Source organism: Hesperophylax consimilis, chromosome 19 (genome assembly GCF_061612785.1).
Source record: "Hesperophylax consimilis isolate HC1 chromosome 19, BYU_Hcon_1.0, whole genome shotgun sequence".
Taxonomy (NCBI): Eukaryota; Metazoa; Arthropoda; class Insecta; order Trichoptera; family Limnephilidae; genus Hesperophylax; species Hesperophylax consimilis.
In genome coordinates this window covers 2,081,193-2,104,491 of record NC_142854.1, presented here as the reverse complement: position 1 = coordinate 2,104,491, position 23,299 = coordinate 2,081,193, and the positions used below count along the sequence as shown (strand labels likewise).

Below are 23,299 nucleotides of genomic sequence, written 5' to 3'. Positions count from 1 at the left end.
CTAAGTGATTAAAAGCGTATTATTCCCCACTCCCCATACCGGTTCCATTGGAGCCGGCTGGGCTCGCGTATGGCTTCCCGTGAATCTTGAGAATGTGACGTCATCATTCTTGTTCGAACTAGCGTCGAGCTATGGTCGAGGCATTTTACGAAATAACACGGTAAAATGGTTGCTTGTGATTTGAAAACTTGTAAAAATAGATGTGAAAAAGAGAATAAACCCAATTGTCGTATTACATTCCATAAGTAAGCATTATTTTACTTTATTTTAAGCTTATTCACACCGTATTATATGGATCAGTTTTAGAAACATATACTATCACCTCACAATGTAGCGATTCTCAAGTGTGCTCATCGTTGTTTACTGGGGTAAGTAAATTATGAAACATTTGTAAAAGTGTCTTAACTAAATACTCTGAAACTAACTACGACTCTGAAAATGGAAGAAATTTACTTTGCCGAATTTGGACTTCGCAAATTAGTTCATAACGTGGCGAGTAATTTGCGCTCCCATGTAAAAATGTCTATTCATTCAAAAGCAGATTTTACTTTTAAGAACTAAATGGTGATATTATAATGCGAGATGCCTATATCCTGTCAGATTGATTTATTGACGAATCACAGTCAGCTTTACCCCCTTCGTTCTTCAACAGTTGATTTTACCCCTCACCTTTAATTTCTAGTCTATATATTCTTATGTCTGTGGTAATAACCCAAAGCTTTGCTGGAGAAAATTGGAGCAAAGGACTCTGTTCTGAAAATTGTAATAGAAACAAAGGGAGATAAGGCATGGAAACAAACAACAAAACTATGCATTAAAACTTATGCATTTGGTGTAGGGTTAGGTAGAAACAAAGGCAAGACGCCACTGGGTGAACAATGTTGAAAGTACTTTTATGCACACGGTTTCGTTCTAACAATGGTTCATAGCCCATCTCCCTTGTTTATATTATCTATGCAGACAATGTATTATTATTTTTTGTCTTTACACATTGTTATTAGTGCAACGAAAACTTTTGAAAAGGGTTTAAATATGAATTTCTTCTGGGGCCTCGTAACTTACATATAGGTAAACACCATAATTTAAGATCGCAGCAAAGTGATCGATGTTTGGGATAATAATCTCAGGCACGTTGATGGACGCTGTAAGGCTGTCCGAAATTTTGGCTATTCAAGGAGGAAGTGCAACACAACTATTGCTGTAATATACCTACCCCAAATCGATCAACATAATTCGACAGATTATTATTACTTAGATCTGAAGCAGTATAGGGTAGAATAATTATTTTTATTGTCGAGTTTGTTAACAGTGAAGCTCGTAATATTTTATGTGTTCATAGATGGCGTTAATTAATTTATTTGATTAAAATGCGCTTTTTGCAAGGTATTGCTTTACAATATTAAGACAAATTATTTGTTTGCGCCCGTAGATACGCAATATGAATCTGAATAAACAGTTTTATCCGTAAAAAAAACTCAATTCTTTCAAGAAAGGCATACCAATACAATATTGGATTGAATCATCGGTACCATAAATTAATTAACTCCATCTATGAACATGTAGAATATAACGAGCGTCACGTTTAACCGTAAGTGAAATATTGTAAGTCCTTGAAATTGGTTACATTATTTCGGGAATACTTTACTATGACAACGGTTGCAATGATCAGTGTTGAATATACAAATTGTTAATTTTACATAAGAGCTGTTTAAAGTAGCAATAATGATATTGTTCCTATCATAGACCTTCAGATTGATAGAAGGGAGGCGAAGTGACCGTCCCCCTTTTTGTGATTTGTCAATAAATTAATCTGACGGTATAAGGCAACTCGCAATATAACATCACTATTGAGTCCTCGAAAATAAAATCTGCTTACGAAATACTAGTCCTTTTACTTTTTACAATGGCACACAAATTGCTGGCTGTGTAAAAAACTTAACTGCAAATCCCAAATCAGGTAAATTAAAATTCGGCTTGTTGCCAAAATTGAATATTTTGGCACACTAGTTAGACACCTTTACAAATGTGTTGTTTAAACAGCTCTATGCAAAATTACCAATTTGCAAATGATACATGATTATTGTTACATTATATGAACGAGAATACTTTATATAACATTTTTTGCTTCTTTCACTCACTCTTTAGATCCTTAACTCTAATGTCCAGTTGTTTCGCAAAAATTCAAATGTAACATTGTCATCAAATGGCCATACAACGCCATTTTGTTGTTTTTTTGCAGTTGAAAGGTTCCCGTGAAATGCTGATTCTAAGGACGAGTTGTTTCGGAGAATTTGAACAATTCATCAAATTTCAATGTTCATTTTCGGGTTCTGTGAAAGTCCTATTCAAGTTCTGTTATTATATCATTATAGGCTAGTTGCTTGACAGAACTGAAATAATAACAGAACTTGAAAAATCTTTCACAGAACTTGAAAATTAACTTTGAAATTTGAAGAATTGTTCAAATACTCCGAAACAACCCGTCCTTAGTCTGTTTCAGCTTTTGAACAAATAATGAACTTGTTAGCTTTTTACAACTTGATACAAAGCTGAAACACACCTAGAATCGGCGTTTAACAGGGACCTTCCTTTTAAATGTAAAAAAAAAACCAAAATGATGCTGAATGGCCATCTGATGACAATGTTACAATTGAATTTCTGTGAAACAACTGGGCCTAAATTTTTAACTTAAATAATGCTTTGATAAAATAGAACAACGAAATAGGCAACCGTTTTGAAACAATGTTGCTTAACGTTAAATGTTATAGAGTACTGTGTTGTTGTAATGAGGAGCATTGGCTGTGATTTGTTAATAAAAATCTTAAGTGATGAATTATTTGTTTTTTATTTATACTAGAATTGTAAGACTCAGTCTGTCCTACAGACTGCCATGGGTTGGATATGTTAATTGCGAGGGACGGCATTTGCGGAGGAGGCCAATTCGCAACCTGGGACGTAGCGCCATGATGATAACTTTTCGCCTATTTATGCATTTCATACAAAAAGAGAAAAGACTGGTACTCATTTAATCAGTGAACCGGCAATTTGATTCTCATTCAAAAATATCAATAATTATTCCTGTCCCTCGAAGAAAACATGCAAGTTTGTTCAATTTTGGAATAACTTAATGGGTAAAACTCAATGATATCTCAATACATCTAGACCCGTTATTGTCTCACAAACTTAAGAATGTGGTAAGTAAGAAACACTCTTGTTTCCAGTAAATTCCTAATTCAAACGTTCATGTATGACAAAGAAAGATAGACATTATAAGAATATGTGTGTGTGAATGAAATAAACGATAGCGGGCGGCGTTTTCGTATTTGCGTCAAATACTACCTTTAACATCACGGGTGTGAGTGAGATAACGAGATACACTTGCTCGCTTACACTATATGACCAACACGGAATACTGTATGAGACGACCTACTGCTATTAGGTTATCCTTCTTATACTTGTGTGTTGTTACGTTAACTATCTCACTTTTTCTAATGGCGCTGAAAATCTTCAGGAAACTTTCTTTGATTCCAAAAAATGTATCTTAGCTATACCACCAAATGCAAAGTTATTATAAATTAACAATTTATATTTATAAAGAAAATAATAGTTAGATGACACAAGAATAAATTGTGAAAATAATTTATTTTTCAAGTTATTTGGACATTTAAAAAAATAATACATTTCTTACTAGGGTTTTGCATGAGTGAATGAAGACACACATTTATTGCTAAGAAGACCAAATTCTTCTTAGATTTTATGCTCTGGTGACAATGTTGACATTATATAAATGAGCAGTATAATGAAGTAAATCTATTCAGTCCATCGATGCTTACAACTCGTGCACACATAATAAAGCCTCATCTCTTCTTCTGCTCTCCTGGTCTGCCCCTGGAAGAACACCGCTTCCCTGTTGTTGCACTTCGGACACTGGTGCTCCTTGGTCCTAGGAAGTGTTGGATCGCTCACCACATCAGGATTGATATGCGTTAATTCGTCTACTTCGTGCATAATTTTGTTTACGTATACACAGTTCGAGTCAGCCAATTGTTTATAGTCGCAATTCCGGCACGCGTACAGCAGTACTTTGTTGTTTTTGTCCTCTTTTGGATATAGCATGTTGTTACATTCTTGACAAAATCTGATTCCAACATAGCCTGGACCGCCGTCTTTTTTTGGGGCTGGGTCTGTCTTGATCATTGTCGGGCGAAATTGCACTATTCAAAAGTTGGTATAATTCTGCCGAATCGAATAAAAAGTTAATGTTAAAAACACTAAGTTTGATGACAGCGTGTTTGACAGTTACCAAAGCATAGATATATGCGCATAAATAAACCACTCTCTATATGCGGTATGCGGATATATGTGCAAATGGTGCATAGATATAAGCACGCAGTTGACTTTTTTCACTTTTGTAAATGTTTTGAGTGGTTTGTTTATGGAAATTTTCCACTTTTTTTAGCAGAGGCTCTCATCACACCTAAAGCATTTATATCATTGACTGGACCGGTATATCAGTATTTTCTAGTAATAATGGTATCAGTCGGCTTATCTTGTCAGGGTTTCTACCAGAGAACAAAAGTGTATCTTGCTCTTTGTGCTCGATACGAGAGACACATAAATAAACCAATCAGAGAGACATTTGCGTTATAAAATAGCCCGTCGTCCCACTGGCTCGGTAACGGTACGAAATCGACAAAAACCGGAGACCCTGCGCAGCAAAATCCCACAATGGCTGCTCTTCAAACCGTTGTGAACTTTATTTTTCTGCTCACGGTCTCCAATTTTTATCGATTTCGAGCCAGTGGGACAACGGGCTATCTATCTATCTATTTGTTGTTACCACTCATAATATTTCATTTGCGTCTTCGCAAATAGTTTTGATGTTCTCATCTTGAAATAAAACTAATATCAAATATATTTAGGTAAATACTGCAATATTTCAGTAAATTTCTAAAATGAAAAACCACCTCATTTAATATTCCTACCCAGAGAAGTTAACCCTAGAAAAATTAAAATGTGCACCTTCCTTTATGAAACAAAAGGTTCCAACCGTATCTTAAAAAATGAAACTTCGTGATTTTTTTATTAATTATTTTGTGTGAGATTTGTAATAAAAAAAGTGAGGTGATACGTTCAGAAATATTCCATTATATGGATTTTATTGCAAAGCGGAAAAACTCCGACCTACTGACAGAATATTCCAGAGGCCTGAGGGGTTAAGAAAATTACTGAATTTATTTCCAAATTAAAAAACTTTCCTTCTGAAAAAAATATTATTGCTATCTATAAACGAAATTTGTCAAAGAGAAATTAATAAATAAACACATGTATTACAAATTCATTAAAATTGTACTTAGCAAGTATTTTTATAGATAATGCACGTTTTAATGTGATAAAACCAGAACACTTACTGGCAGCGTCACATTTATTAGTATTTTTAAACTTTTTTTACAAACCAAATGGTATAAAAGTTCGGTTACACAAAAACATTAAAGACCACATGTATTATTGTTTCAAAACCATTAAAAAATAGTAAACCATACCAGTATTTAAATGAATAAAAATTAATTAATTAATACATTTCAATAAACCAGAAAAAATATTCAGCTATTTTAATAACTAATAATAACATTTTGATTATTTTGCCACTTATGGTAACAGTTTGAAGGTAAGTACCTGTATAATGTTGCCATTTAAAACACAAAAAGAAAAAAAAGCAAACGCAACCATTCCCGTTTGTCGCGCATGTCCCATTCAGTTTATTTCTGACAAGCCTCTTTTACTTCCGTCAAGGACTGTGTAGTACGCGCTCAAGATGGGTGAGGCGACTTTTTGAGTTTTTATGTTAAATTAAGTGTTACGGATAGTTCTTGCATTATTTTATGTAAGTTTATCGCTAAAACTATACAGTGAGCGTATTAGTTTTGTTATATTTCAGTAATTTTTCGCTAAATTACTCTGTAGTAATCGGTCGGCGTCGTAACCGCCATAGTGCCGACATGAGATTTTCGCGTGGTGCCTAAAAGTAATCGAATTCATCCTTACTCTTAGACGCAATTATGTAGGCAAATTAAATTTTTAAAACGTGCGTCCGAGTATTGTGAGAGATGTTTGTAATTTATTTTCGTTTTTTCGGCAGTTTATCATAGAATTATTTTTTCATATGTGCAGGCAAGCCCCGTGGACTCCGTACCGCCCGTAAACACGCAGATCACCGTCGCCAGCAGCGATGGGCCGACAAAGAATACAAGAAGGCCCATTTGGGAACCCGCTGGAAGGCCAACCCCTTCGGAGGGGCTTCTCACGCCAAGGGTATCGTCCTGGAGAAGGTGTAAGTACGTTTCCCATTTTTGATATCCGCATTTACATATTAATAGTTGGGTTACACGTCGATATACCAATACGTCAAACCGAGACGAGTCTCTTCTACTTGATACTAATTCTGTGCTAGTGTTTACCAGTGATCTGTTACAAGGTACTCGAAACTTTCTCAAAGTCTGGTTCGGTGCTAATTTGGTATAATAAGTTGACTTGCTCGAAAAATCGATATCCAACATGTGTGTAATTGAGGTAACCCCTACTTCCAGTGAACTGTGAACTTACTGCTGTGCATAGGTATTATTGAGCTATTCTGAAACACCACATGGTAAATCTTTCCATTTTCTCAAATCTAGTTGTTTATCATAAGCACACATTTTATTATGTGGTTTGGACCAGTTATACTAACATGTGTTTCTCCCCCTGTAAACATGACCAATAATAATATCATGGTTCACACAATATAATAATCTTTGCTATCACTGAAGTACTTGGGTCATCATTCTTTCGTTGTTATGTACCCACTATTCCAAATGTACAGTTGTTATTAACATAGAATAATTAAGTGGATTGTGAAACCAGTGAAACAAATAAGTGTGCCATGTGTTGTGTTGCCATGCTTTGGCGAAGACTTGAAGAGAAGAAGGGATTGCCGAGGTTCGTGGTATTATGCCTGTGAATGTTGATTGATGACAATCACAGGATAATACTGCGAGTCTCGACATTCAGACTCACCACAGAACATCCTCGACACGTCGGTGATGCTGGTCTTTAAGAAAGTGATTCTATTCTCATACCAGATAAAGCTTGCAGAAAGAAACAACTACATAGAAGTGTTTTTTTGCTACCCAAGAAGTTTACCGAGGTAATGAGCTATGTTTTGTCTCACTCGTTGTATTGGACCAAAGTTTTTGTTTATTCTATTCAGTGTGAGCTTTCGTGATACTTCTGGAAGACTAGACAATTACTCCAATGCGATTCATAAAACATTATTATTGCTGAAACAGTAAATTAAACCCTTTTAGAAATAGAATACCCAACTGCCGCACTTAGGCACAGATTATGGAAATAAAACTTCGTTTCGACACAATTACTACAAGAAAAACTATTTCGGGAGAGATAGTAAAATAAGCTTTGAAATTCAATTTAAGTTCAAAATTTCCCTTATAAAATGATCCCTTTGCTGCCATTTTGGATTTTTGTAGCATGGATTGACATTTGTGAAAGTTTTGTTTTAATCTAATATGTATACATGACTTAATTAACCCCTATTAAATGCATGTAAATTAATGTAGAAAGGAAGTGTAATTTCCATAATCTGTGCCTAAAAGTTCGTCGGTTGGGTAAATCATTACTATACCTAATATCAATTTGCACATTATTGATGAACAGATGGTTGCTCATTCAATTCCTGCCTCACGTCTTTATACTTGTGCCCCACTGTGAAAAGTAAAATGATTTGTCGCTGTCTACTTGTCATTAATAACAATAAGTAGACGAAAGGCTGTTGTAAAATATGTACATTTACATGTAACAACATTATGCAACCAACCCTGTATGTGTTTGCCTCCACTCATAACTGTGTGACCTACAAGATTTTATTGGTTTTGTCAAAAATCATAAGGAATATGAACATTTGAATGTTAGTTAGAATCCTAGTTTAGATTGCTGTTAGCTTCCACATATTTTCTAAAATATAACAGTGATAAAGTGTATAAGAATTTCAGATAGCCCAAAGAGGTCACATCGGAATTATTTTAATGTCAAAAATTTGCGATAAGTTTTATGTCATAATGGAATAGTTTATTTCAAGTGAAATTTTCCATTTAAAGTAATAGAGTGAAGTTATTGAACCTTCCCTGGGCAATGATGCTTACTTTGTATTTGCTACTCTTGATTGTGCAGGATTGTACATGACGACAAAAGTACTCTGAGCCAGAATTTGAATGTGCGCATATAATCTGTATTAATGGACTAGATGAATTTGTTTGTTGAATGGTTTATGTATTTTGTTTGTAGTGGCGTTGAAGCCAAGCAGCCTAACTCTGCCATCCGCAAGTGCGTGCGAGTGCAGCTAATCAAGAACGGCAAGAAGATCACGGCGTTCGTGCCCCGGGATGGTTGCCTCAACCACATTGAGGAGAACGACGAGGTCCTGGTTGCCGGCTTCGGTAGGAAGGGTCACGCCGTAGGAGACATTCCCGGAGTCAGGTTCAAGGTAAGCAACCATATCTATGCACTAACTAATGCTAAATATACAAAACATGGGTGACACACACACACACTTTAAAAAACACTGTAGTAGTTAGATAATAACGAGAATTTCAGTTTCGGGTAATGGAAAATAATGCATTTTAAGAGTTATGTGAAAATTTATGTTCAGTTGGCAGCCATTGTTATTGTGAAAATTTAAAGTTTAGTTTTTCTTCTCTTATTTAACCCAAAAACCTGTGATCCTAGAACAAGTTCTTTGTTTGGGTTTAGATAAAAACCATTTTTATGCCGAAACAAGTCTAGTAGAAAAGACATCAAATTATCCGATTTTTAAATACATCTATTTGAACTTGTTTTTGTGAATAAATTACAATTCCTGCAAGTGGAAATTAACCCACTTACTGACGTCTGAGCTGAAACTCTGCAGACAGACCCGTTATCGATGACAATCCATCGTATTGTACTTGGTGACAATCCACACATACACATGTGGACATGTACACATTTATCTGAAATTGGATGATATTACAGCAGTTAAAATACGAAATAAATATCAGTCCTACCTAATCTTGGGACTTGGCCATGTTAGCGTGGTTGACTTCAGTCCCTGGGGAGGAAGGTGCAATCCTCAGTCAAACCAAAATAAATACACAAAATTTTCAATGTATCTATCTGAACAGATTTGTAATAATGGAAAAAAACTTTTTTTTTTATTATTGTTAACCTGTTGTATGCTCGGAAATTCCAAGCTTTTTTGAAAAAAACCGCGCGCAAATTACTCTCCTGCCTTTTGGTCAAACATCCGTTTAAAAACAAAGAAATTGTTTATTTTGCGATTGTTTTCTGTTTATCAGATAATGTATCTTATTATTCATATATATTACATGATAATATTGTTACAAGTTTTCCCAGAATAGCTAACTTTAACAAAAAAAATGTGTAAAAATTTTCCCATTCGGCAAACAAATGTAAAAAAAATATATTCATAAGAAAATTAACTGATTTTTTTATTTCTACACAAACCTGAATAGACACCCCTCGTGAAAAAAAATAATCCAAAGGTTTTTTCGAAGAAGTAATGCCATTGACACTTCTTTGAAAATGTAAAATATTTTCATTTATTCAAAAAAAAAATCAAACGTCAAGTGTCCACTTAAAATTTTTTTGTGTCGTATTTTATAAGTATATGATAACAATTCTTCCAGATTTCGGTAGTTTATACAACTGTTGTTACTAATAATATTATTTTGTACAAGAAACCTGTAAATAAATAATGCTAATAATAAAACTATTCATTAGGACGTAAAAATTTTGACATTTCTTACGAAGTAAATTTTCATCACTTTTCTTGGGTGAAATATTATAAAAATTACATCAAAATAATGTAGATAAAACTATCTTTCTGAGGCTGGGTTTACACTTGTAAGTAAAATTTACGACTTTCGTAAATTTTTGATAAGTTACTCACAGGAGCGATTACATATGCATCCAACTTATCGTAAATAATGCTCACGGAAGTTGTTTGGAAGTTTAACTTACGAACTTCTCACAGAGACCGCTACACCAGTAATTCTATTTTTCGTAAGATGGCTTCCTGACAACATGCAACAACGCGTTGCCGCCGACTTTGACAGCTGTCAGTTAGTAATATTTGATAAGGGATTAAATTTGTTTATGTACGGTTAGATCATGGATCCCCATATAATACCCATTTCCGCACACAACGGATTGCCGCTGCGATAATATGCACAATTTTGTCAAACAAAAACGTAAGGGCCCGCAGAGTGCGTTGGATTAGGAGTTGGCTTCAAAGAAAAAGTACTGATAGGGATTTCGTTCGTTTAACGGCAGAATTAATAATTGAGGAACAACGAAAATTCTTTAATTTTATCCAAATTAGAGAAACTGACTTCTAATACATATTGGAAATGGTTGGACCGCTAATTAAAAAGAATGATACTCGTTTTCGGAATGCTATTTCACCAGCTGAAAAATTAATGAGATTCCTGAGGCGTATGTGTGTAACACCATGTACGATCGTGTGAGAAATGCGGAGATCAGCAAAGAGTACAAGGCTGATGTAAGCGTAATGAGTAAGATCAAGAAAGGGACGCTTAGATGGTTTGGGCATGTAGAGCGAATGAGCAAAGAAAGGAGTGTAAGGAGAATATACGATGCAAATGTGAATGGTAGCAGAAGTCGGGGACGCCCGAGGAAGACATGGCACGACCAAGTGAATCAGATACTTGAGTCGGGCCATGTCAAGAGACAGAATAATAGAAGAGTACCTATGTATTAGACGATGTATGAATGTGAATGAGGCAAGAAGTGTGTGCCAAGACCGAGTTGTTTGGCGGTCCGTCCTCTCAGCCTACCCCTGCGGGGAAACGGCGTGATGGTTAGTTAGTTAGAAAAAATAATGGTGACTCTTCGATTTTTGGCGTCAGGTAATGTTTTCTATGTATTCTTGTATTGCATTTTTGTATGCATTCATTGGAGATATTAATTTGTTGTGAAGTTTGATAGCTGATCCGTCAGTTCGTGAAGTCGAATACTAGAATCATTATCACACATTTACGCAGGCATTTTTTAAAGATGACATTGTGTTAATGATAAATAATGTTATGTTAGTCTCCATAGATTATTGCAGTGTATTATTTCATAAAGCTGTTCATGGCGACAAATAAACAAGTCCCGATGAGCAACGGCAGAAAGACCTGTCAGTGTTGCAGATTTCTGTTTTACCATCCCGACAGTGACGTCAAAACTTACTGTAAGCGTCTCAACTTATCAATCTGTTTTGATAAGCTGTGAGAGAGCCGTAAATTCCCGCGTGAGCGATTAGACCTGTCAAAAACTTACGTAAAAAAAACTTCCGTAACTTGGTATAAATTACGGTAAGTGACTTATGGTGTCGTTTACATTGGTAAATTTGTCGTAAGTCGCTTACGTGAGCAACTTACAGGAAAAAACTTACAAGTGTAAAGGTAGCCTGATGATACCTCAAATCTATTATGTCCACAATCAATTTATATCAAAAATAATGAAAGAAGTAAGAGTTTACCTTAGAAGAATTCGCGATCTTTTTGCATTGCTCTGAATTCAATGGCGGCCAGCCCATGTATACAGATGTGTTTGAAAGAACAGGGTGACAAAAAAATCATGACTCGGGGAATAAAAATAAAATTTTCTAATATTTTTTTTATTAATATTTATTTAAATGCGTTTTTTAAATTCAGATACTGTGTGGTTCAAAAATAAATAAGAAAAAAATTTCATCATATTTATTTCAGTTTTAGAACAGGTACATGAAACACGTTTTTTTAATCTTTGGTCGAGAGACTGCGAAAAAAATCATTTTTCACATACATAAATTTATTATTATAATATTCAAATTTTTAGACACTGTTTCTGTCCTCCTCAAAAGTGGAAGATACAATGAATGGAAACGAAAATTCAAACAATGCAAAGATGCACAATGCACTTGTTTCAGTAAACATTTTTATTCAAATAATGCACAAATACACCCATTCAATAAATAATTAAAACCATAAATAACAACAACCAGTACCAAATTACAATCACAGATAACAAAATCCAAGTAACAAATGATAACACACATTCAACAAATAACCAAAACCATAAACAACAACACATAAGAAGACGTCATATGGAGATGTAGCGACTGTCGGAGGGAACACGTCGGGTGATGGGCCAGGCTGTAGGACGGCATAATGCTCACGCTGACCCGTGAAGGTGGAGAAATCCTCGGACCAGGTGAAGGTCTGCTCCTCTGGATTCTCCTCCTCCCCCTCCTCCAAAGGCTCCAACTCATCCTCCATCCATAACATCCATTTCCACCATTGACGGAAGTTCTACATCACCGGCGAGGGATTCATCCTCGCTATCAGTGAATCCGTAGAACTCCGCAACGACGTGGTCGGTTTCCTATAGACAGAAAGAAAAGAAAAAAAATCAATACGCGAATAAATATTTTATACCTAAACAAAAAAAAAGTTTGTTAGTACTTTTTTGCACACCCTATATAACTGATCTAATTTTGTGATATTTATTACCATTTTTATAAATAAAAAATAATATTTCTAATAAATATTATTAGAAATAAATATTTCTAATAAATCATGTATTTTGTAAGAACCCTGTAGCTCCCATACAAAATTTGAATTTGTAAAAATCGTTCATATTTGCGCGCGCAGATCGAAGTGCGTTTTACGCAGGCGCGGATATGATTTCAAGATGGCCTCTCACACATACATATAAACAGTTCACGTGTATTTGTGCAGGTTTCCGATGTCTCGTATTTATTTAATTAAAAAATATTAACTAAATATTGACGAAACTAGGGCTTTTATACACAATCTCAATAGTTTTCTTTACATAATAATGTACAATCCTTATAAGATTAGGCAATATTTACGTGAATATTGATGGAGAAACGTCAAAAAATTTCTCGGACACTTTTTTAGCGCGGAGGACATTAGAATATTATTTTTTGTAAAATATTAACTAAATATGGACAAATCAAAGGCTGTGATATATGTTCTCAATTGATTTATCTGCAAAATGAGATACGAAACAAAGCAAATCACACAATATATGATGGAACATAGCTAGAAATAAAACGAACATTTTTATCACGAAAACATGGTGTATACTTTGACGTAATATTTTGTCGGTTATTTTGAGTTTTCGTATTTTAAATTTACCGAAACACATGCCGTGAACAATAAACTATGTATAAAAAAAACATTACTTACGTTTTATTGATAAATTACTTCGTTTTGGCACTTTAAAATAGAACCGCGATGTTTCACTTTGACCTGCTTTGACCGTTATTTTTGGTTGAGTTGGCATCCCACAGAAAAATTTAAAATTAGATGTGGAAGAAGCTTCAAGTGTTTCTGAAATATGATGCGTAAAGAACGAGAATAGCTCAAGCGATTAAGACCTTGTTCTCCATACAAATTCTTTGTACATTAGGGTTAAAATCGCATATAAATTTTTTTTTTTTTTTTTTTTTTAAATTTGTATGGGCCGCGCATATGCGGGCCCGGCATACGAGGTGTTAAACCACCAAATAAATTGCCAACCTAAATGCATTACTTTCCATTTCTGGACACTGTAATACATACTTTTCATTATTGTCTTAACTGATTGAAAAGTGGGTCCCTATTTTCCAACTTACTTTCATTATGCTTTAGCCAAGTCACAAATTCTTGTTAACATTAAACCCTGGCTATTTAAATGCCATATCTCAAGCTTCCACACACATTTCTCGTTTAGAACTTCCATAAATTAATGGAAAAATCACGTTTTTCCTGCAAAATATTAATTTCTTACACATAACAAATTTAAAGTTTAATGAGGGATAAAGAAAAAACAGTGTTGGCAGTGGTAACCGAATAACTTGACAACAACACACCTTTAAAAAGTGATGTGAAGTAAAACAAAAACTTACCCTGGCTTCTAATGACTTTATTTTACCTTTAAAGGTGTTTTTGAGTTATCATGTAACTTGTGAAGATGGCGTCAAATGGGAGACCCTTTGAATCTCCTTGCTGATGCGAAATAAATGATATAAGTATTCCCCAAAGCAGACAATGATGTTAGTTTACTTTTGTATTTGCTACTCTTGAGGTAAAATGATGATGATTATGGTCTGAGTCTGCTTCCCCACCCCCGAAACCTCCGGGAATGATAATTGAACGGGAAGTTAGTGTGTACAAGAACTAATGTAATGTAACTTGTTGTCTCCAGGTGGTGAAGGTGGCCAACGTATCACTTCTCGCCCTCTACAAAGAGAAGAAGGAAAGGCCGAGGTCATAAGCTGTGCTGTGTTATTTTTTTAAGGTATGATATTAATTTATTTTCTAAAATAGTAACATGTTTAATATCTATTTCATTACACATGCTGTGTTATTCTGGGAAGATGCGAGACTAATGTGTTGTTTGTTTGCAGGTTAAATTCCTCGGCAGAGAAGAGGGAGCTCTCCCCGCCCCCCCATCTCTACATGCAGGGCTGTATTTATACAAATGACCATCTTTATGTGTGAATGATTCAATAAAATTGTTCATCTCCACCAACAAGCCTTTTCCTTTATTGACCTCTGACGTGCCTTCTCATTCATCACATGTTGAAAGTTCCCATTTCGGGCACAATGTTCTATGGGAAAAGCCCTCACCAGATATGGCCAGTCTGCAATGTCAGCCATATTTATGTGATGTAATATAAGTCCTACAAGTTGGTTACAGTGGACTGCTTTTTGCAACCATGTTTGGTGTTCAGAGCGCATGTGTCTGATATCTAGTATATTTCACACTGGAGCTTATTGCTATGGAATTTTAACCCTTATGCTTCGAAAAATGTATAAAGGAATGAAATAAAAAAGATGTCAATGAAATGAATTGGGTTTAGAATTTCAACTTTATACATTTTAATCAACCCTACAGTTATCGTGGTAATATAAATTGAACTAAAATTATATTAACGGTATAATAACAGAAATTTAATGGAGCCTTTACAGAACTTAGGAATTAACTTGAAATTTGATGAATTGTTCAAATTCTGTGAAACAACTGACTCTTACCTTTTGTAAAAATAATTTAATTAATAAAATCTTAATTTGTCATATACATAATTATCGAAGACAATATGAAAAATCAGAATGATTATTACATATTAAGGTACATACAATAAATTGAAAGGTTGAAACAACACCATCACAAATTTTAACATTAACTCCACACAGGTGGCCTTGATAGGAAATAAGTTCCTTAATGTGTCATGTTTGGGAATGCTGTAAAAATGGTACACATTGGAGCCACTGGACTCTGAAAATAATAGTTCCATGCAGAGATGTGCTTTATTTCAAATAAATCCATTTCAAATGGAAATGCAAAATGGGTATTTTGCATTTTAAATGCTTTTCTAAAAACCATTTTGCATTTTAAATGCTTTTCTCAATGCATTTTCCATTTTAAATGCTTTTTGCAACATTCTTCCTACTATCTCCACTCATCTTTTTTTCATAAGCCCCAAATATCAGTCGGTCCTCAACCTCGCTATGAGAGATAATTTACATTTGTCAAGTTGCTCCCTGGTAGGAGCCCTGGCAATTGAGTGATACCATTACAAAAAATACTGAACATGGGGTCACGACGCACATTGGGCTGAAAATCGCCTTTCATAGATATAGGGACTTGAATTTTCAAGGGTCTTTTTTTACTAGAAATGGATTCTGCTGATCATTACTATGCTATAAAATTTTGTATGAAGCAATTGCGTGTACAAATGAAGGAGAAAAAAATCGCAAGTTGCGCCACAATACGAAGTATGTCAAAAAAATACAAATAAATAGTTGTATATCTGTGTGTAAGGATATAATGGCCAACCTTATGATTCCAGAGATAGCCTCATTTTTAATGTCTGTGCCATACAAATTTTTCTTTAAAAAATGATAACTCCTTCATTTGTACACGCAATTGCTTCATACAAAATTTTATAGAATAGTAATGATCAGCAGAATCCATTTCTAGCCAAAAAAAATACCCTTGAAAATTCAAGTCTCTATGTCTATGAAAGGCGATTTTCAGCCCACTGTGTGACGCTGTAAAATTAAATGTTAGATAGCAGTTTCTATGTTTTTACGTTGGCAACATTAGTCCCGCGCAAATTTTTTGTGGTTTCATAATCTATAGTCGTGGTTTTTTTGTATTTACCATCATGTAATATGTTTGTTCTACATTGATGTCCATTATTAAATGACCAAGTTGTTTAAAAATTCTATAATTATTTTAATTGTTTGACCTGAGAAACCATTTTGCATTTTCAATGCATTTTGAAAATAGGTATTTTGCATTTGAAATGCTTTTCTATAAACCATTTTGCATTTTCAAATGGAAAAGTTTTGACCCATTTCCATTTTGCATTTCAAATGGTTTTGGGTACCCATTTTGCACATCTCTGGTTCCATGATAACTCAACACACCTTTAAAAAGTCATTAAAGACGATGAAAAAAAAATATTAAACCCAGTTAATAAAGTTTTTGTTTCATCACTTTATATAACTTTTTAAAGATGTGATGATTTATCCGGTCACTGAAAATAATATATATCCGTAGTGCCCAGGGGTGGTCAGCATTTCAGCAAATGCTGATTGGGCCTCCTGCAGTTCCGTATTTACCCTATGGGCATGAGCCTAGGGTCTGAGGGTGCCCCCGAATTCATGCCCCTAGACAGGGCTGCCGAGATGGGGGTTCATGGAGGTATGAATCATTGGGATCGGGCCCTAGCAATCGCAGTACTTGAAACAACATGTCATCACTAAAATATTGTTATGCACGACTGTGAAATTAATTTAATGAGCTTAGTGCCAGATACAGTTGTAACGCATTGTCTCTGTCAGGGTCAGACTTCCCGCCTGGGCCTGAGAGTTCCCGGCCGGGCTCTGATGGAGCAGATTGAACGACGCATTTGTCCACTGGGTTACTCGCTGGCTAAGCTGATATGTTTCCATTTAGAATACTAAAAGATTTCCATTAAAGAAAATACTAAAGGATTCCCGACTATTTTATTTATTTTTGGCTAATTTATATAGCACCGCTTTTGTGAGACATCACCTCAGGGGCGCTTTATATTCTTGGGATACTGACTTTTGTATTGGTTTGCCCTCTGATCTAGAAAAAATTTCGCCTGAGGTGCTTTTCCATGTCTTTGTGAATGTAATAATTCATATTCTACTCCCTTCACCCACACCACATACGTACCTCTATCCCAGTGATACTCAACCTTTTTCTTCTGGGGGCCACATTCATATGTTTGTAAAGCTACGCGGGCCGCAACACTATACTGGTCAGTGTTGCCAACGGTGTGAGCATGGTGTGAGCTTGATACCCCCCTTTTATTATTCGAAATCCATGGGGGGGGGGTTGTTAGAGAATTTCTGTAAAACATAATAATTCCCCACAAAAAAAATTCAAAATGAGTGCTCCCCACGAAATATTTCAAATCCATGGGGGGGGGGGGGGTTGTTGCAGAACTTCGCTGAAAAAAAAATCCGCACAGCCAAAAGCATCATATGTAATTCCCCACAACAATTTTTCGAAATCCATGGGGGGTGGGGTAGCTACGGAATTCCGTTTTCGAAAATTTCCGGCCGCAAAAAATATTATATCAAATAGAATAGATATATGAAGATAGGTTTTTGTTATGTTTAGTAGCCTAAATGGCGATACATCGCCTTCGTTGGTAGTAACAAGTAACACTGGTAACCATTTAACTTTGGAACTGTCAAAAATTTATGTGTTGCCACGAGCAAAATAATTTGCGCGCATATTTGTCTGTCAAATCTTTGTGTTTTAGAGATAGATCCAAGCTTGTGCAGTAGCAACACTCTTATACCATATTATATTATATAGATAGTATATTATACTTATACTATCCTCTTCGGGTTTCAATGTCTGTACGTCAAAGTCGCAATTAATCTCAACTTAACGTGATATAGAATGCCAGATTTTGTAAATCATGTTCCTGATATTAAATGTATTGAGGGCCGCACAAAATAGCTCGGCGGGCCGCAGGTTGAGTATGACTGCTCTATCCCCAAGGATACCGTGGAAGAAAATTTGCCATCGGCACTTTTCCGTGTCTGTGGTATTTGTAAATCTGCTCTCGTCACTTGTCAAATTGGGTTAAAATTAATAGTTTGTAACAAATATTTAATTTTTATTTAACCTTATTGATGCAAAATAATGTTTTCAAATATAATTTTTTTAATTTTTACTCCAGATCTCGGAATTGTGTAACACACAATTCAAATTGATAATTGCAGTATTTTGAATTTTTGTAATTATTTCAAAAGCTCATATATTTCGAAATCACAATTTCTGTCTTGCAATAAAATTATAGAAACATTCGATTCGGGTTGTTGTTTTCCTATAGGTTTTTGGCTTTCAAAAAGGGCCCCCGAACTCAGTGTGCCTAAGGGCCCTTCATGGCTTAAGACGGCCCCGGGAGTACTGAGGAAAAAGTGCACTAACTTCGGGAAGTAATTCTACATGATGGTAGGAGTAAAAAGATACATAGATGTTTTCCAAATTCCATTGTTATCCCACACAAATAATGTTTTTTTTTTTTACCCTTAAATTGTGGGAATTTCAAATAAGTTATTTATCTTTTTTACTTGTACTTTTTTTTTTTTTTTTTTAAATTTTTTTTTAATTTCATATATATCCCGTTAAACTACAGTTAAGTAGTTTGTCAAACAGGATTTTTATTACAACTTTTTACAGATTACAACTTAGACCTTAATTTATACAATAACAATAAACTTACACATTAAATCGCCTAATACAAATTATTTCTACCTAGTAGCCACGTTTTCAGCAAATATCTGACTCTATTTGGAAATTCGCATTTCTTAATATTACCAGGTAGCATATTATATATTTTAGGCACATTATACTCAAGGGTTCGCTGTCCGTATTTATTATTATGTTTAGGTACAAGCATGCCTTCATTCTTTGTGAACCTAGTATTGTGCCCATGTTCAACTTTCCTCTTATACTCAGAGTCAGATATGTGCTGAATTAATATTTTATACCACAATAAGGCCTGCACCGGCAAAACTGTTAAATTTTGATACAAAAGTGAAATGTTTCGTCTTTGCGAAAAAATATTTTTTTTAACTAGTAATTTAACGATAGAATTTTGTATTGATTGTGCGTAATTTAAATTTGTTTTGCAAGAATGTCCCCAAGTGGTTATTCCATATCTTAAAGTTGATTCCGCGAGTGACATGTAAATAATTCTTAAGGTATTCACAGGAACGAAACACTTCAATTTGTATATTCTACCCACTATCGCCCGCAGCCGTTTACAAATTTTGTGTATTTGTATGTCCCATTTAAAGTAGCAATCAACAGTCACGCCCAAATAAACATATTCGTTTACTAGCTCAATCGTTTCGCATGAGCAGGGCTGCACAATATTTTGATGGATGCATGTAAAGTTATGAGAAATTATTTCAGGCATGATGGAAACTTTTGCATGTGGAGATCTTATGTGCATGAGTTTAGTTTTTTTTGTATTTATAATTAATCCTACGTCATGACACCATTTAATCAGAGATATAAAGTCTTCTTGCATATATTTCATCGCAGTATATAATTGTTCATCCGATATGACCAGTGCCGTGTCGTCAGCATATACAAAGTGTTTAACATGTGAGAATAGTTTACTCATTATTGATACAAATATTATATAGAGGGTGGGTCCCAAAATTGACCCCTGCGGGACACCGGCGTACATTTTTTTTTTTCCACTCAGTTTTTCAAATATTTTTACACAGATATGTCTATTAGATAGATAATTTTTAAATAAATTTAGTAGATTTCCTCTGATTCCTATTGCTTCTAGAATATTTAATAATTTTTGCGGATTAATTGTGTCAAACGCCTTGGAATTATCGATAAATAATACTAAAACATGCATTTTTTTATTTAATTCATTATTTACATAATTCGAGAAATCCTGTAATAATATTTCAGTACTCTTTTTCTTTTGAAAGCCATATTGATTTTTGTCTAAAATGGAAAATTTCTGTAAGTATTTGTTTAATTTTAAAGAAATATATTTTTCAAAGATTTTTTCAAGTGCAGGCAAGATACTGACTGATAGGTCGATAGTTTCCTATCTCTGAGTGTACTCCACCTTTGTAAATAGGTCTAATTATAGCACACTTTAGATCATCAGGTATTTCTGCTTGAGTAATAAGTCTATTTACTAAGTGCGTAATAATTGGGGCTAAAATATTTATATGTTTTTTTATGTCGTGCATTCTTATACTATCCATTGCAGCAGATTTTGAGTTTTTAATTTTTTTAACAATATTTGTTATCTCCGTGATAGTTGCTTTAGGTAGGTACATACTGTGAGGTAATTCTACTGTATCAATATTAGATGCTTTAAAATCACACTTGTGCAACATATGACATATAGTATCTGAAAAATAATTCACATATTGGTTAGTTACACTTTCCACTGTCTGATCTTTTATCACATATCGCGAGATGACTTCATCACAATTGCTTTTAGTTTTTCTTCCTAAAATTTTATTTATCTCATCCCACGTTTTTTTAGTATTATTGAAACATGTTTTAAATTTATCTTTAAAAAAATATGATTTTTGTTTAGTAATTAGTTTGTTAACATTATTTCGAAAGGCCTTGTATTCATTTTCGTAATTTTTATTGGTTGGTGAATTCTTCCACCTTCGAAATAGCAAATCTCTTTTTTTAATTTTCTCTAAAATATCAGTAGTTATCCAATTTTTGATCCTGTTTGGTCTTTTATTCGGTTTTTTCAGGAATGATACTGTGCATCTTTCGTATAGGTTAATAAAATTGTTTTTAATTTTTTGATACAGTGTAATACTGTCTTGTTCATCAAGTAAGGAATTCCAATTTATTTTATGTATTTGGCTGTCTATACGTTTTTGGGACAAAACAATAATCTCCTTCGCAATGTTTAAAGGTTCCTTTTGCGCGTCATATTTAATATTAACTGCGACCATGTAATGATCTGCTATAGCAATCTCGCATACGCACGCTGATAACGCGTCCACTTGTTTATGCCCGTTATTGTACCTAACATAAATGTGATCGATGCATGAGCGTGTAACGCGTCCGTCTACAATTGCTTCTCTAGTCACGCCGTCTATACACTTGATTAAGTAATTGCTAGCTAGAATATTTTCATATGAGATTACAGCAGGATCTTGGTAATTCATCAAATTTAGATTAACATCCCCAAAGAACAAAACATTATCGAGAGGATCTATGAAACTTGTCAAAACAGATGTTATTTCCCCAATAAATGATTGTTTGCTAAGATTCGGCGGTCGATATATTGCTAAAATACTAATATTTTCTTTATTTGGAAGAGTAATTACACCGAATACATTTTCAAAATAAAACGATTCTAGTTGTTTTTGTTTGAATACAATATTATTCCGAACATATAGTAGAATGCCCCCACCTGACTTGTTAGTGCGGCAATAGTTATAACATGTGTAGCCCGGTATCTCATATAAATCAATAAGGTCAGTTTGTATGGAAGTTTCGCATAGCATTAAAATGTCTACAAACTCCCAGCAACTATTTAAGTATACATGTAATACATCCCAATATTTACATATTGATCTAATATTAACTTGGATGCAAATTAAATCTCCTATCTCACTTTTACGTTTCATTTTTACCCATTGATTCAAATTGTTTGTTCTTATAAAGTCCACTTCACAGTCATCTTCTATATAATTATTTAAAGCCATAGTCGATGGTTGCCAAGTCCCTGGATAGTGCTGCTTGATAAGCTGGGCATTCCTTGTCTCCCGTCAGGTGGTCCGCGGCCTTACCGAACCTCGTGCATGTTGCACATACCGGCTTGGCTTCAGCGCTTGGGCACGATTCACGTCCGTGTCCTTCCTTGGCGCAGTGAGCGCATCTTGGTTTTTCCTTACAAAATTTGAATGAATGTCCAGTCATCTGGCAATTAGAGCACACAGTAAGCCCTATAAAATCTCGTACACGGCACACCGTCCAATCCACGAATACCCGTTCCTGTTCTACTAACAGATGACGTAGCTTAGCCGGAACCTCATACACTCGATGACAGGTTGAGCCAGATCGAGCGCCAGCCAAATGGCTGAGTCGGCAATTCGAAATCATCTCTCCAGTGTCCATTTGCTCCATGTTTGGAATTCCAGCTAAAGCGCTATTCAGGAAGCTCTCATCGGATAACTCTCTAGGTACATTGAAAAATATTACCTTGGGATGTCTTTTTGCTGGTAGTCGTGCGCTTAAAGTACTTGAATTCGTATTAGTGAGCGCAATTAATAATTTTTGTTGGTCTTCAACACTGGCAGTATGAATCGCTACTCCCTTATTTCGTATGTTTCTCATGCCGGTTACTCGGACACCTAAAGCTGAGGGCTTTAAAGTTTTTCTTACATTTTGTTTTGTTTCCTCGCTGTCTTTAATGCTATCCAGCTTAGGAAAAACGCATATAGTAGGCTTTGTAGGTCCTACTGCTTGTCCTGTACGAGTGATCGGCAATGGAGTCGCATCTTTAGTTTTTATTTTGGTGATGTCCGCAAATGACATGGTCGCCTCAGTAGCTTCAGCGACACGTCGCATCACAGGTCCTAGGTCCACCTCTAGCTGCTGAATTTTCTCCGCGAGGTGACGGTTGCAGTCCTCAACCGAACGTTTTTCCGCCTGGGCCACTTTCAAACCAGCCTGGGCAGTAGTCAGATCAGCTCTCAGTTTTTCTCTGTCCAATGTAAGTTGTGATACAGCACCAATTACGTAGGTTACGTTTCTGGCAATTTTTAGTTGCTGCTCCTTGCTTACCTTACATTGCTTTTCAGCTAAAGTGTCCTGCAATTCCTCCAGCGCCATCTGGACATCGCTTAGAGCTTCTTTCCCAGATCTAAAGTATTCTTCAGAATTGTCCGAATCCTCGTCCGAAATATCACCTAGTTCTAGCCTGGGACTGCTGCAGCATGAAGAATAAAGCATACTATCATGAAGAATCACCTCCCGAAGTTAGTGCACTTTAACCCCAGACACCTTGTATTGTACTGGTATTTAAGTTAGAAAGTAATTGGTGATTTAAATTAATCGACCGGCAAATTTAAAAACCAAATTATAATGCATATATTTTCAATTTTCGACTTATTTGCGC

The 23,299-nt window shown here is 35.0% G+C and overlaps 2 protein-coding genes across 2 annotated transcripts; one reads left to right on the top strand and one right to left on the bottom strand.

Annotated features, from left to right (window-relative positions):
- Nucleotides 1-3,634: 3,634 nt before the first annotated feature.
- Nucleotides 3,635-4,334, bottom strand: Polr2I (RNA polymerase II subunit RpII15). The gene has a single exon (XM_089642878.1). The coding sequence runs from the start codon at nucleotides 4,195-4,197 to the stop codon at nucleotides 3,811-3,813; it is 387 nt and encodes a 128-aa protein (XP_089499004.1). The 5' UTR covers nucleotides 4,198-4,334; the 3' UTR covers nucleotides 3,635-3,810.
- A 1,367-nt stretch (nucleotides 4,335-5,701) lies between these two features.
- Nucleotides 5,702-14,640, top strand: RpS23 (ribosomal protein S23). The gene is made up of 5 exons (XM_089643437.1): nucleotides 5,702-5,819; nucleotides 6,172-6,331; nucleotides 8,338-8,536; nucleotides 14,311-14,403; nucleotides 14,513-14,640. Exons 1-4 carry the CDS (start codon nucleotides 5,816-5,818, stop codon nucleotides 14,377-14,379), a joined length of 432 nt encoding a protein of 143 aa, XP_089499563.1. The 5' UTR covers nucleotides 5,702-5,815; the 3' UTR covers nucleotides 14,380-14,403; nucleotides 14,513-14,640.
- The last annotated feature ends 8,659 nt before the right edge of the window (nucleotides 14,641-23,299 follow it).

Excerpts from the sequence above, each read along its gene's own strand:
- Polr2I (XM_089642878.1), bottom strand. The coding sequence starts at position 4,197 with ATGATCAAGACAGACCCAGCCCCAAAAAAAGACGGCGGTCCAGGCTAT.
- RpS23 (XM_089643437.1), top strand. Across the intron at positions 6,332-8,337 it reads GGTATCGTCCTGGAGAAGGT|TGGCGTTGAAGCCAAGCAGC; the intron begins GTAAGTACGTTT and ends TTTTGTTTGTAG. Across the intron at positions 8,537-14,310 it reads TTCCCGGAGTCAGGTTCAAG|GTGGTGAAGGTGGCCAACGT; the intron begins GTAAGCAACCAT and ends TGTTGTCTCCAG.